At 60.3% G+C, this 14,347-nt stretch overlaps 2 protein-coding genes across 2 annotated transcripts in view; both read left to right on the top strand.

Annotated features, from left to right (window-relative positions):
- PADI1 (peptidyl arginine deiminase 1) overlaps window positions 1-6,890 on the top strand; it is a 37,561-nt gene extending 30,671 nt beyond the window's left edge. The window contains exons 12-16 of the mRNA XM_047082808.1: window positions 663-807; window positions 1,602-1,695; window positions 2,680-2,759; window positions 3,508-3,633; window positions 6,475-6,890. Of these exons, the coding sequence (XP_046938764.1) occupies window positions 663-807; window positions 1,602-1,695; window positions 2,680-2,759; window positions 3,508-3,633; window positions 6,475-6,708 (679 nt within the window). The 3' untranslated portion in view covers window positions 6,709-6,890. The remainder of the gene's footprint in view (window positions 1-662; window positions 808-1,601; window positions 1,696-2,679; window positions 2,760-3,507; window positions 3,634-6,474) is intronic.
- Window positions 6,891-10,686: 3,796 nt separating this feature from the next.
- PADI3 (peptidyl arginine deiminase 3) overlaps window positions 10,687-14,347 on the top strand; it is a 31,353-nt gene continuing 27,692 nt past the window's right edge. The window contains exon 1 of the mRNA XM_047082806.1: window positions 10,687-10,785. Within this exon, the coding sequence (XP_046938762.1) occupies window positions 10,694-10,785 (92 nt within the window). The 5' untranslated portion in view covers window positions 10,687-10,693. The remainder of the gene's footprint in view (window positions 10,786-14,347) is intronic.

The raw sequence follows: 14,347 nt of genomic DNA, 5'->3' as shown, positions 1-14,347 counted from the left end.
AAATAAATACACATTAAAAAAATAAAAAAAAAAATAAAGTTGATTTATTTAGAGAGAGAGAGCCAGAGAGAGAATCCCAAGCAGGCTCTACACCATCCGTGAGGAAGCCGATGTGGGGCTCGAACTCACGGAACAGTGAGATTATGACCTGAGCCAAAACCGAGTTGACGCTTAACTGACTGAGCCCCTCAGACGCTACAAGACCCCTCCTTGTAAACAAGCACCGCCCCCCCCCCAGAGTCTGCCCCCCGAGTGGTCCAGGCCCCACACTTTGGGAAACGCTGGGCTAAGGGAGGGGTTCACCAGGTGCTGGTCATGTTTTGACCCAGAGACTGGGCATCCTGGGTAAAGAGTCAATGTCTCTGAGTCCCGGGATGGGAGGTGAGGGTCTTTGACAAGCGGAGCTCTCTCATTTGACTCATTTTAGTGGGCAGGAGCGGGCAGGGCCTTCCCAGCCTTGGTGTAAGGAGGGAATGAACTCTCTGGAATGATGGTCCGGAGGGACAGTGAGTTCCTGGGAGCACCTGGGGGCCGGGGCCCAAAGATGACCCGTTCAGAGGGTTGTCGTGAGGCTTGCACAGAGGTGGGATGCTCAGGAGGGGCCTGCAGGGAGCCAGCAGTCAGCAGGCACTGGTGACCCTGCTGTCTCCCTCCTGGGCCAGGTCCGGTGGGAGGCGAATGGCCAAGGTGGTGCGGGACTTCCTCCAGGCCCAGCAGGTGCAGGCGCCCGTGGAGCTCTATTCCGATTGGCTCTCCGTGGGCCACGTGGACGAATTCCTGAGCTTTGTGCCCACCTCTGACCAAAAGGTGCGTCCCTTCTCTCTGAGCCCCCTCTGCTCCTCCCCGACCTGATGGGATGGGATAGGGCAAAGCCACTTGAAATCAGCTCCCCGCCCGTGTCCGTGGTCAGCTCAGAGTCCGGGCACCCGGGGAACCAGGCGGTGTTAATCAGAGGGGGCTTCCTGGAGGAGGTCAGAGCTCAGCTCGGGAGGGTACTCGTCGGCCCCCCTGGTCATACACCCATCCTCACACTTGCTGGGCGTTTGCTCTGATCCAAACCTCTCAGCCTAGACCCAGGAATGACACGGATAGTAATTGGTAACATTCGGCATCTGTGATGTGCGTGTGTTTTAACTCATTTGATCTCCCGACACTTCCGTGAGGCGGGTACGCTTCTCGCTGACCCCATTTTATAGATGGGAAAACTGAGGCTCGGAAGGGCAGCTACTGGTAGGGTAAGACCCGGACCCAGACAGAGGGCTTGGGACCCCTCGGCTGCCGCCACTTTACAGAGAGGGGCCCAGCCCTCAGAGAGCACGCAGCCCGGGAGGGGCGGCCTCCCAGTGACCAGTGACCGAGTTCCCCGGAAGGCAAGTGAGGAAGGGCATCCAGGCAAAGAGATTATCTTGGACAAAGGCCCCAGGAGTGTGAACCAGCTTGGGGGATTAGGGGATGCTGCCCAGGGGTGCTTTGTGGCTGGCGGGTGGGACTGAGCGGGAGAGGGGAGCCGCCTGCGTGGTCTGGCCTCCTCCCGAGTTTGGGGTCTCCTGCATCTCGGGGAGAACCCGTCCACCGAGCCATTCTCCCTTCCTCTGTGCCAGGGCTTCCGGCTGCTTCTGGCAAGCCCTGTCGCTTGCCTCAAACTGTTCCAACAGAAGAAAGAGGAGGGGTACGGGGAGGCGGCCCAGTTTGACGGTGAGTGCCAATGACCCAGTCACCCCGTGCGTGGGGCCTCTGCCCGCTGACTGCCAGCCCTGAGCACCTCTCATGCCTTTCGTGGCTGCGCTCTGTTTACGGGCACCGGCCATCACTAATTCTCCCAACACCCTCACCTGGGAGCTAAGGTTGAGCGCTGTCCCTTTACTGGGCCAAGGCCGGGAGGCCAAGAGGCCGGTGGATGGCCCCAGGCGCCCACAGAAGGTGACATTCTCAGGAAGAGCGGGCGGCTCCTGGCCACACCCCAGGAGAGGAAGACAACTGGGAACAGTGCGCACCCTGAGGGATCTCGCCCCCGCCCCCTAACCCCTTTCCCCAGAGGCTCAGAGAGGGGTGGCGTGCCCAGGGCTGTCACCAGGATGCGGCAGGGCCGGGGGCTCGAGAGTGGCAGGGGGGAGAAGCCAGGTGGGTGGTCGGGGCCCCTCTGGGGACCTGCCTCTGGGGCTTGCCAGACCTTCCCAGGACCTGGCTGGCCCCCCTGAGCACCTCCGCCTTCCCCACCACGGACCTCAGTGTTCTCATCTGAGAACTGGAGCACTGGAAGGGACGTGGCAGAGCTTCAAGACCTGCATTCAAATCTTGATCTCGCTACTCATGGCTGGGAGATCAGGGTCGCGTTCTAAACCTCTCAGTGCCTCAGTTTCCTCTTCTCTGAATGGGGGGGGGGTGATAATTACCCCACCTGGCGTTGTTTTAAAGATGAACGATAATTTAGGAGGGTGCCCAGAGCATGGTGGGTGCTCAGTAATGGCAGCTGTACCGTGGTCATTAGGCCGCGAGTCGGGAGTTCCTTCCCGAAGAGTCTGGGCTCCATCACCAGGAATTCCTGGCCGTACCGGCAGCCAGACCCTGGGCCCAGCAGGGTCTTGGGTCTCCAGCTTTCTCTATCCTTCAGCCCCCTGGCCCTGAGGCGGCCCTGGGCGGTCCTTCCTGAGCCCTCATACTGTCTTTCTTCTCTCACAGGGTTAAGACACCAAGTGAACAGAAGCATTAATGAGATGCTGGCCGACAGTCGCCTCAGGAGGGACAGCCTCTACACACAGGTGAGGATATATGGCCATGCTGCTTGCTCTTGGGGGGGGGGTCCCCGTCCTCCCAGGGGAAGCAGCCCCAGGACTCTCTGGGGTGGAGTGGGAGTACGGGGCTCAGCCCCAGGCCTCGGCCGTGAACGCACAGTCTGATGGAGGAGGCACAAAGGAGCCCCCAGGGAGCTCCTGGTCTGATGAGGGGAGATCCAGCTCTGGTCCGGGGGAAATGATGAGTTTCCGGAGAAGCTGAGTGAGATGAGAAATTGGGGCCCCGTGGGGGTGAAGGGTGGGGTGGGTGGGAGTCAAGGGGATCTGGCAAGGAGGAGACCGGGTGGGAGGAGGTCTCCGGAAGGGGCAGGGCTGACGCCCGCCACGGGCGGGGTGCAGGGCCCAGCGCAGAGGCCCCTCATGTCTCCTGCGTGGAGCCTGGCACCTTCTCCAAGACGGCTGAGATGAACAGACGTGTGAGCCGCGCTGTGGCTGGGGGGGGGGGGGGGGCGGCCACAAACACTTTTGGAACCGGAAGCTGCCTGGGTCCAAATCCCAGCTGTGCAGCTTCCTAGCTCTGTGCCCTCGGGCAGGTCACCGGAGCCTCAGTTTCCCCATCTGCGGGTGGGCGGTGGCACCCAGCTGTTGGAGGACCTGAGGAGCACGAGGGCGAGAGGGCTCTGCACGGGGCCCAGCACACAGCCGGCGTTCAGCGAGCGTGAGAGCCTCCCTGGCTCACTGGGCGCGCCCGCTGCCTCTCCTCCTGCCCCCCCAGAAATGCATCGACTGGAACCGGGAGGTGCTGAAGCGGGAGCTGGGCCTGACCGAGCGGGACATCGTGGACATCCCCCAGCTCTTCTTCCTGAAGGGCTCCCATGCGGAAGCCTTCTTCCCTGACATGGTGAGAGCGCAGAAGCAGGACGGGGCACTTCCTGTCCCCGGGGCCCCCTGGCAGGGTCCGCAGGGGTGTCCCTTGGGGTTCCAGAGGAGAAGCGCTTCCTGTCCGAGGGCAGAGACAAGCACAGAGACCGGGGCGGGCCTGGCGGATCTCTAGGTGTGTGTTTCCTTTTTTTTTAAGTTTATTTAGTTTGAGAGGGAGATTGGGAGAGCAAGCACAAGCAGGGGACGGGCAGAGAGAGAGAGAGAGAGAGGGAGAATTCCAAGCAGGCTTCTTGCTGACACGGCACAGGGCACGACGCAGGGCTCAAGCTCACGAACCGTGAGATCACGACCTGGGTCGAAATCGAGACTTGGATGCTTAACTGAGCCACCCAGGTGCCCCGGTGTGTGTTTGCTTTTTGTGAAGGTACAGGACATCTCTGCCGGGGGGGGGGGTCTCCACTGGGGCGATTTTGCCTTCCAGGTTTTCTTGCTTGTTTTGTTTTTCTTGCCACAAGGAGGGAGGTGGCTACTGGCATCAGTGGGTGGAGGCCGGGGATGCCGGCCCCCACCACTGAGGGCTTTTTGTTTGCCTCCCAAGTCGAGACAGGAAGCCTGTTTTGGTTTCAGTGTTTCCAGCTCTCACTCCGGGGGGGGGGGGCAGCCGCCTGCTCTGCTCCGCACCCCACCAGCTGCTCCCCGGCGCGGCTCCTGAGGCGGGCAGGCGGGCCCACGGTGGCTGCCTCCCTGGCTGTCATTAAGTCAGGCAGCTGACAGCCGATGCACAGCTGTGATGTCACCCGTGTGGCCTCTGGGAGGGGCCACGTGATGCTATCGGCTGCACGACCATTAACGCCTTTGGGAAGGGATGTCAGGCTGTTGGCCCCTCGTGGCTTGGTTCCCCAGGATGGGAGACCCTCCCTCTTCAGCCTGGGGCCTGTAACTGGAGTCCCCCCACCACCCCCCCCCCGTCACCGACACCGGCCAAGCGAAGGGTTGGGAGTGGGTCCCGAGGTCCTGATTGGAGGCACGGTGACAGGGCAGGGTTTCCCTGCCGGGACCCCGCACTCCTGACTCCTCGCTGCGGGGTCTTGGCAGAGGCAGGACCTCGGCTCTACTGATGTCTGGGCTCTGACTCCTTTGTCGTGGGGGCCCCGTCCTGTGCATCGCAGGATGACGGTGGCATCCCTGTCCACTACCCGCTGGGTGTCAGCCGCTCTCCTCTCACTGTGACAACCGAAATGCCCTGGGGCCCGGATCGCCCTGGTTGAGAACTGACCCTCCAAGGCGGTGCTGCCTGTGAGAACTTTCTCGGACGATGGAGACGTTCTCCGTCTGCACGATGGGACAGGGGAGCCACCAAGCCACATGTGGCGATGGGGGTCTTCACATGTGGCTAGTGTGGCCGAAGGATGAACTTTATACTTCTGTTTAATTTAAATTTCGACAGCCACGTGTGGCCAGTGGCTGCCCCATTGGACAGGGGGGCGCTGAGGGGGCGGCCTGGCTCTTGTTCTGGCCAGAGCCCATGACCTTGGCCGGCCCTCTCTGGGCGGTGGCCTTGCCCACACCGGCTGGAAGGCCCCCTCTGTGGGAATCTCTCAGCTCCCACCCAGACCCTGCTGAAGGAGCCCGGTATGTCCTCACTGGAAGAGCCCACAGGGAACTCAGTTAGTCCGTTTGTCAGATGAAGAAACGGGCCCTCAGAGGAGAGTGGTTGACTCCCCTGAGGTCATCCAGCAAGTGAGTGGCCTCCAGGCTCCTGAGTCCTCATGTGGGAAGAAACAGACCTGGCTCCCCTCCCTGCCCTTTGTCCCACTACTACCCAGCACGTTCTGGCCCCTTAGGGGCAACTGGGTAGCTCAGGGCAGAGGCCATGGGACTGACCCCAGAGGACCCTCCAGGGTCATGTTGATCCCAGCTGTGGATGGCCCTGCAGGGCAGTCTGGAGGGCGAGGGGCCAGAGCATGGAGAGCATGAGGGCACAGAGCCCAGGGCAGGCCACCCCATGCTGAGATGACCCAGCCCTCCCCTCCAGACAGCAGGTTCAGCGTATCCCCTTTGAACACCAAGGACAGCTCCTCTGGCCACCCATCTGGGGCCGAGGTTTTCTCTAAGACACTTCCATACCCTGCCCCGGGGAGACGTCCCTTCCCCAGTGTTAGGGCCCCCCAGCCGGGGAAGCAGACGTGCCACTGGAGACACACGCGCCCCCAAGGGCTCCCAGCCCCTTGTCCCAACTCCTCAGCTCCCCAGGCAGCCACCGTGCCACACTCCGGCAGCATATGAAGAGCATGGGTTTGGGCGTGAGTTGGCCCCACGTCAAAGTTCAGTCTCCCCATTCTCTGATTGTGTGGCCTGGATTATGTCACTTAACCTTTCCCTGCCACCGACTCGCAGGGAGGCTGTGAGGCATAGTGATGCCGTATCTGGCGCACAGGAGATGTTCGGTAAACCGTAACGATGATCAGGGCTTCCGGGGAGAGTGAAGCAGGCTGTGCACTGTACAAGTGCACCAAACCTAGAAAGACATTCACACCGTCGACCTTGTAGATAGCTGTTGTACAAGGTTTCTGGCAGAGGAAGGTAAAATCTTGCCCTGAATTGTCCCGACAACTTTCTGATGGATGGAAGACAGCGTGGGAGGAAGGGGTGACTTTCATTCGTACAGAGTTACCATGCATGTTACTGGCAGCCCTACCTGGTATGAATCCTCTCTTCCAACCGTGAATCCATTTCTTCTCTACATGGACCCTAGTTTTGAGGCAGCGCCAGTCCTGGTGGCCCGGGCATGCTGGGGAGGGTGGGTCGGACCTGGGGATGGGTCCCCTCTTGTCTCCCTCTTGCCTTCTCTCGTCTACAGGTCAACATGGTGGTCTTAGGCAAGCACCTGGGCATCCCCAAGCCCTTCGGGCCCATCATCGACGGCCGCTGCTGCCTGGAGGAGAAGGTGCGGTCCCTGCTGGAGCCTCTAGGCCTTCGCTGCATCTTCATCGACGACTATTTGTCCTACCACGAGCTGCTGGGGGAGATCCACTGTGGCACCAACGTGCGCCGGCAGCCCTTCTCCTTCAAGTGGTGGCACATGGTGCCCTGAGCCCCCCTCCACCCGCCGTCCTCTCTGCCCACCTGCCAGGGAGCCCCACCAGGGAAGGGGGCGAGGAACTTCCACCCGGCCCCCGTCCTCGTGGGGGAGCCTCGGGCGCTTCTCCTCGAGTGCCTGCGAACGTGCTGGCCACCGCAGGCCCCGGGACGCAGCGACGGACGCCCACACCCTCACCTCTGGAGTGGCCTGCACAGCCCGAGAGGGACCGTCCTCATTCCTCCCTCCCTCTTCCCGATCCGCCACTCCCAGAGGTTCTGGAAAAGAGCAACGGCCTCAGCACGTTCAAGGGCAGCCGCGTGTGGCCGCGGCTGTGCCCGACTTTGAGTCGCTCTCCCTCTGTTCTCATATTCCGCTCGCGGGTCTGCACCGGAACGGCATCCATGGGGCCTGGGCTCAGAGGCAGGGGCCTGGGTCCAGGCCGTCTGTGGTTCTTGTAAGGGCAGGCGCAGGGAGGCGAGGCAGCCTCTTTTCCCAACCAGCTGTCCTCTCCTGCAGGGGACCCTCAAGATGTGACCTCCCAGCACCCCTCAGCCATATTTATAGAGGCAAATAAGGACGGGAAAACCTAGCATCTGGGGGCCTGCTTTAAAAAGAAAAGGCAACAAAAACCCTTTAATACCTGACTCCGTCCTCAGAAGGGTGCTTGTTACCTGTTGAGAAGGCCTTTAATTACGAGTGCTGGCTGCTTCCGCCCCGAAACGCTGAGAGGCCAGAGAGAGGCCTCAGGAGGGCACACGCGAGGAAGGCTGGCAGGCGGGAGGCCAGGATGGTAAAGGGGGCCGAGGCATGAGGACAAACGGCGGGGCCTGGCCTCTGTGTCTTAGGTCTCCCCGCTTCCGATTCTGGACTCTGGATGTGAAGGGGGCTGGCCGTTCCAGATGTCACAGGGGATAGGAGCCCAGATGTTAGAAGAGGGTGGGTGGGGGGGGAAGCCATTAGGTTATCTCGGAGGGTGGGGTTTAATTTTCTTTAATAGTCTTTAATTATTCCCCTTCGCCCTGCAGGCCGTGGGAGGGAAGGCTCGCCCAGTTGCTCTCAGCAACCCGGAGACCCTGCCCGTAGCCTGGGTTTCGCCTGTGAGGAAACCCCCACGGCAGGCCTGTGTCCCCTCCCATACAGGGCACAGAGCTGCCATGGGGGTGAGGGGACGTTAACAGCCTGGCCCCAGGTGGGGTCACGGGGACGTGCCCGGGCTTGGCCAGTGCCGGGTGAGAGGTGACCCCTGTCCCAGGCACACAGGGGCGCGAGGTGGCCAGCCTGCCCTCTCCCCGCCATTGCCCCTGGGGCCATTGCGGTGGCTATCAGCCCTGGGCCTCCGCCTTCTAGATTTTCAGTGGCCCCTGGGAAGGCCGAGACTGAGCCAGCCCGCCACGGTCAAACTCTGTTAGCCACGGAACACTTGGCCAGGCTGCCGTGGACACCCGACGCGTGAGATGGATAAGACAGAGCTGCTCGGTTTCAGGTGGCTGGCAGGGGGCGGAGGGTATACCCGGGTTCTTCCCCTTCCGGAAGACTCTGTGGGACCCCACGTGCCAACTCCTGGTCTAACCTTTGCACCTTCTGCTCGTAACCATGACCCACAGCCCAGCCCGAGCCAAGACGGCAAGGAGGCCCTTCGGGGCCCACGGGCGTGCGGCCAGGGTTGGGGTTCCCCAGGGAAAGGCTGTGGGTGGAGGGAGGTTGCAGAGAGATGGGGAGGGTGGGGAGCAAGCCTTCTGGACCTGCGCTGAGCGTGGGAAGCCCTGGAATTGCTTCTGGAGCTGTCGGAGAGCCCGATGTCCCGTCTGAGAATGTTCCGGGTGATGGATCGCCTCCTACCTGATTAATAAAAATGTCAACGTGCGTTTCTTCAAGTGGCTGAGCCCTATCCTAGTTCTACCCCCCCCCCCCAACCAAGCCGCCAGCTCCTTGGCTTAGCTTCTGCTGGCTCGGACAACCCCCGGGGCCAGTGCCGGCCAGGCGGGCTGATTCAGCAGGATGGCTGGCACAGGCCCGTGGCTCTGAGGCCAACTGCCCCGCTGAGATGGGCATCAGGCGAGGGGCGGGTCCTACCTCGTCACCTCTTCTCCCTTCCTTGGGCTATCTCTTCCAGCCCTCAGAGGACAGGTGTGCTGGGCCCTACTGGCAGAGGTGGGAGATTCTCCAGTGGGACCTGTGTCCAGGGCCAAAGGCCACTATGATTGCCTTTCATTCCTGCCTCCAAAGTTACCAAGCTACCCGGCGGTCTGCTCTCAGGGGCCTGAAAGTATTATCCCTCGCATCCTACACGCTGGCTCCTGCCTCGATTGCACCCTTTGCCAGTCGCTCGCTCACTCACTCACTCAGTCACTTTCTTTTGCCTTTTGTTGTGGACTCAGGCAAAAAGATGACACTTTAGTCTGAACGAATGCCAGATGTGTTTCTAAGCGCTGGTATTAACTGGGGGGAGGTGAAGGCACGGGTCTATTTCCAAAGGGAGAGACAGGGCCCCGAGCCAGAGGCTGGTCCGGCCCCCAGCACAGTGGTCCAGTGGCCAGGGGGAAGCCTCCACTTTCTGGATCTATTTCCCAACTAGGTTCATAAGCAGGTAGGAAGACTGGGGCTTCCTCCTGAGCCCTGACTCTTACCCAGAGGTGAGTTGGCCAGCAAGCCATTTTGTAGCCGAAAAAGTAAAGCGGTGACTGAAGCCAGCAGCCCAACAGCTTTCCTTGAGAACGTCCTTCCCAGACTCTTGGGTAAAAGAGTACCAGGCTTAGAGTCCCGCTGAGATCCGTGAACTGCTAGGACTGCACCCACTGGGGACCCTGGGGAGCAGGTCCTGGTCCCCGCCCTGTCTCAGACTGGCAGCATGTCCAGAGAGAAGGGAGGAAGTTTCTATTCAGCACCTTTGGAGCCTGGCCGGGCAGGGTGTGTCCCCGCCATTATCTCTAGCAGGCTAGTGATCAGCCTCATTCTCTACAGATGAGGAAACCAAGGCTTAAGAGGGAACGTAACCCTCCCCCCACCCCCCAGGCCACAGAGCCGGTGCATGGCGGAGTCTGGATCCGAACCCAAGGCTCCTCTCCCCAGAGCCCTTGCTCCGGCTGTTTCAGGTGGCCGAATGCCCCTTCTGGCCTCAGTTTCCCCACCTGACAAATGAGCCTTCCTACGCCCACATTCTAAGCTCTTCCTGGCCAGAGAGGGATTTAACCCTCACCACCCACCCCTTCCACAAGTGTTTGGCATGTGAAAATAATGACAACGCCGGTAATAGAATAACGCCAAGCTCCACTCTAGACCTCTACCCACGTCGTCCATTTAAGCCTCGCAAGAGCCATTTTCAGAAGCAACAAGTGAGGCACAGAGCAATGAAGTGACTTGTCCGCAGCCACACAGCAAGGATGTGTGGTTTACGTAGGGCTGAAATCCAGTCCTGCTAATACACTCCGTGCTCGTAAGAAAAAAGCCGGTGTTTCTCAGTTTCTCAAAATGCTCTGGGGGTGTTTATACAAAAAATCCAGTTGTCAGGCCGCACCCCTAACCTGCGGCGTCAGACCTGGAGGCGGGGCCTGGGAATCTGCGTTTGCACCAGCTCCTCCAGCAGGGTAGAGAAGCTCCCCTCTAAACCGTCTCATCTCGGAAAAGGCAGGAAAGGGGGTGAGGAGGAAGAGCGTGGAAAGTCGAGAAAGAGGCCCAGGTCAATACTCCACCTCTCTGCCTTCCCCACCCCCCCCCCAGTGCCCCGGTGCCCCGCCAGGTGCCTGTTGGGACAGGCTCCCTTAGAGAAACTAACTGCCTCCGTGCTGGGGGCGGAGCAACAGGTTCATATGCAAACGATGGCTTCCTCCTGGCCAATCCTGTGCTCCTAGCTCTGGGAAGGGGCTGGGCTTCCAGGACTGGAGCCAATGAGCTAGCACCCCGGGCTGGAGAGGCGGGGCCAAGGTCTTTTAAACCACACGCCAAGGGCTCTGGGAGGCAGTATTGGCTTTGGTGGCTCAAGTGCGGGTCCAAGGCCAGCATGTCAATGAAGAGGATTGTGCGTGTGTCCCTGGAGCATCCCACCAGCGCCGTGTGTGTGGCTGGCGTGGAGACCCTCGTGGACATTTATGGGTAAGAGCCGGAGAGCTGGGGGTCTGCAGGCCCTTGGTGCTGAGCCCCTTGGGCTCGTCTGGTGCGCTGTGCAGGGTTTCCTCGGGGCTCAGGCCTGGCTCGGCTTCCCTCCCCCAAGCCAGGGGAGTTGAGTGTGGGAGACTGCATGGGGGACAGAGAGGTTTGCAGTGTTTGAGCTCTGGTCCAAGGGCCTTTGAGGGTGCTGGGCATGTTGGAGGACCCTGCAGGCTGGATACATACAAATAGGAAGAGGTGTGTTCCCCTTGTCCTGGTCCCCAGCCTGGGAGCTCTGCAAACAGCGAGTGTCATTTTTTAAGAAATCATTTATGCTTACGTAGCATTTCCTATGTGCCGAGCACTGTTTTAAGCTTGGCAATCTTCTCGAACTTTAACGCTCGAATCTAGCCTTCATGACACCCCATGAGCTACGTTTGTTACTAGCTTCTCATTTGACAGATGGGGAAACTATGACACAGGGAGGGCGAGCCATTTGCTCAAGTCAAACAGTTACTAAGCGTCAACGCCAGGATTTAACACCCCCTCCCCTCCCTCCTTCATGGTCAAGTGTCTTATGCTTTTAGCTGTCTGCCACTTGGAGAGGAAGGATCTGGTTTCCTCCAGCCATTCAGAGCCCACACGTTAGGCTCCTACTGTGTGCCATGGCCGTGTCCTTAGAGCCAGTGGCTGGAGGTGAGGCCCCACCTTCTCTCTCTCTCTCTCTCTCAGGCAGAAAAGGAGAGTTTGGGCAGGGTTTCAGGAGCTGCGTTCTGGGAACCCCCAGGGAGCTGGCTACTTAGCCTTTTGGGGAGTCTCCAGGGGTCCCAGCTCCAAGGCTGAGCTGGGGACACAGGTAGTCAGGGGGCTGGGAGGGGAGGAGGCAGAAGCGTGTCACTGTTCCCTTGTCTCAGGTCTCCCACCCTGCCCTGTGAGCCGTCGAGCCGAAGCACACCTTGACTTGCGATGGCCAAAAATGTCTCCAGGCGTTGCCAAACATGCCCGGTGTGTGTGTGTGTGTGGGGGGGGGGGAACCGATCCCAGTTGAGGACCAGTATCCCAGAACAAGACTGTATGAATTGGAGCGGACTTAGTTGAAAGCAGAGACGGGGGCGGTCCCAGGACATTAGATGTAAAGGGGTGAGGGGCTGGTTAGGGGAGGGAACCAAGTCCGGAGCAGGCCCAGCACAGCTAGGTACCGGGAGCTGAAGCCTGGTTGAGTGTGGGTGGAGGGTGAGAATTAGGAAGGGGATTTGGAGGAGGGACAGCCACAGGGGCCGTGTCAGGAGTGACATGGGAGGATGGGCGTCCACGCTGCCTGGCGCCACCCCCTCCTCCAGCGCTGTGTGCCCATGGGGGTGACTCACCTGTGTTGGCAGCCTCATGCCCATCGGGCAGATGTGCCCCCGGTTTGACCTGCTCCGGGAAGGCCAGGGCTGGCTCCTCCCCTGCAGGGCCTCCTTCGAGGAGGGGGGACGAATCAGGGCCAGGAGGCAAAGGCAGCAGTGTCTTGGGGTTCTGTGAATGGACGGGCCGTGTTGGGGTTCGGAGAGGAGGCTGTGGGGGGGGGGGACGGCCCCAGGGTGCGAGGCAGAGCCTCGGGCACCCTCAAAGGAAGGATTCTTGGGCCTCTATGCCTGGGCCACCTTGGGGGACAGGCGGAGAGCTGTCAGTTCACTCGCTCACACATTCATCGAGTACTCCTTTGGCGTCTGGTGTGGGCCGGGCACGGGGACACAATACTGAGCAAGGAGGCACGGTCCCCGCTGTCTGAGAATCTGTCCCTTCAGAGTTCTTGCAGAGGCTGGACTGCTCCCGGACGGATTCCTGTCTCGCAGGGGGAGCAGGACCAGCTTAGCTCTACGTCCCTTCCGGCTTGGAGATGTTGTGACTCAGCCCTCCTGGGTGCCCGCACTGTGGGCCAACCAGGGAAGGGGCGGTGGGTGTGCTGGCTCAGCCCTGGCTCTGGGACCTAGCAGCTGTCTGACTTGGGGAGCATCACTTAACCTCTCTGTATCCTCCTCCGGAGGACGGAGACAATGTTATCGGTGATGATCCTTACAAACTGTTCCATAGCAGCCACTGCCCCAAGTGCTTTATATATAGTAACATTCTCACGATTCTGCCAGGTGGATGCTCTATCATCATCCCCATTTCAGAGATGAGGAAACGGAGGCACAGAGAGGTCAAGTAACTTGCCCCGTGTCACACAGCCTGTGAGGAGCGGCCGAGCCAGGATGCAACCCAAACACTTAGGCCTTCACTTCAAGGGAGTGGGGAGATGGGATGAGATCGTGTGTGTAGAGCATGTTGGGGATGCCTGGCATGTGGGGGACACTCATTCATGGTCACTGCCACCGCTATCACCATCATCATTTTGAGGCTCTGTCCTGGCCCTTTGGACCGCCTCAAGTGTCCCCAGACCTGCCATAGACAAGGGAGCCACCTCTGAACCAAACTGGGAGATGAGACAAGAGGAATGAACATAAACTGAGTGGTCAGGGCAGGCTTCCCGGAGGAAGGGTCCCAACCAGAGCCTTGAAGGATGAACACAGGCAAGACTCATTGGGGCACTCTGTCTGTGGCAATGGACAAAACTCTGTCTTCTTGCCTTCCATTGAGTTGGAGGTGGCCCAGACTTGATAAAGGGGCTTTGCTTTCCCGAGCAGGGTTTCATGGCACAGGGACGGGGGGAGGGCAGTGGGGAAAGGGAAGGAAGACTGACACATGGGTGTGGTGAGTCGTGCCCTGGGGATAAATGTGCAGCCAGGGTGGCAAACCGCTGCCCTGGTTGGACCAGCCAACAACTCGTGTCACCTCTGGCTCAGCAGAGGCAGTTCAATGGAGTGAAAAGGCAAAGGGCACCCGGGGGCCAGGTACCCCGAGTTTTCGTCCCAGCTCTGCCGCTCTTTGCGAAGTCACCTTGAGCAACTTTCTGCTCCTTCCTGGGCCTCAGTTTCCCCACATGTGCCCCGAAGAGGCTGGCACAGATCAGTGGGTTTCGAGCTCTCCTCGTGGAGGCATCTGAGCGCCCCCCCCACCCTGGTTTGACAAAGCGGCTCTCCTCCTTCGACTGGCTCGTGTTAGGTGAGCGCACCGACCTGCCCGGGGAAGAGCCGGGTCCCGGGAGGCTGGTGCATCATCGACTCTCTTAACCATCTGGGCTTCGGGAAGAGGGTTCATGTGGCCGCCATTCCCCAGGGGCGGCACAGACTTGGGACTAAGGAGGGGAGGTGGTCTTCTTGACCCTGGTGGTGGCGAGGCCGACGGAGGTGGGATCTGGAGACCCCGCTGAGCAGGGCGAGGCAGCTGGTGCCGCCACCAGAGTCTGAGCCGTCCGAACCTTGGTCTCCTCTGCCCCCATGGGCCGTGTCGGTGGGGACCGTGGCGGTCATCTTGTCCACCTGTTTCCAGCCCCAAAGACCTCTCCCATCCGTTTCTCGGCTCTGCAATGTCTGGTTTTGTTTTTGCAGAGGCCAAGGCTCCTGGGCCCATGAAAGGAGAGGATGGGCTTGGGTTTGCAGGGGAGCGGTGGAGGGGGGGGGGGTGGCAGAGTCGGATGTGAGTC

The sequence above is a fragment of the Lynx rufus genome, unplaced genomic scaffold (assembly GCF_022079265.1).
Source record: "Lynx rufus isolate CCGP_SWC_20201006 ecotype Redwood Valley unplaced genomic scaffold, mLynRuf1.p SCAF_2, whole genome shotgun sequence".
NCBI classification, from domain to species: Eukaryota; Metazoa; Chordata; class Mammalia; order Carnivora; family Felidae; genus Lynx; species Lynx rufus.
The sequence above is the reverse complement of the archived record's forward strand: the minus strand, read 5'-3'. Positions and strand labels throughout refer to the sequence as shown.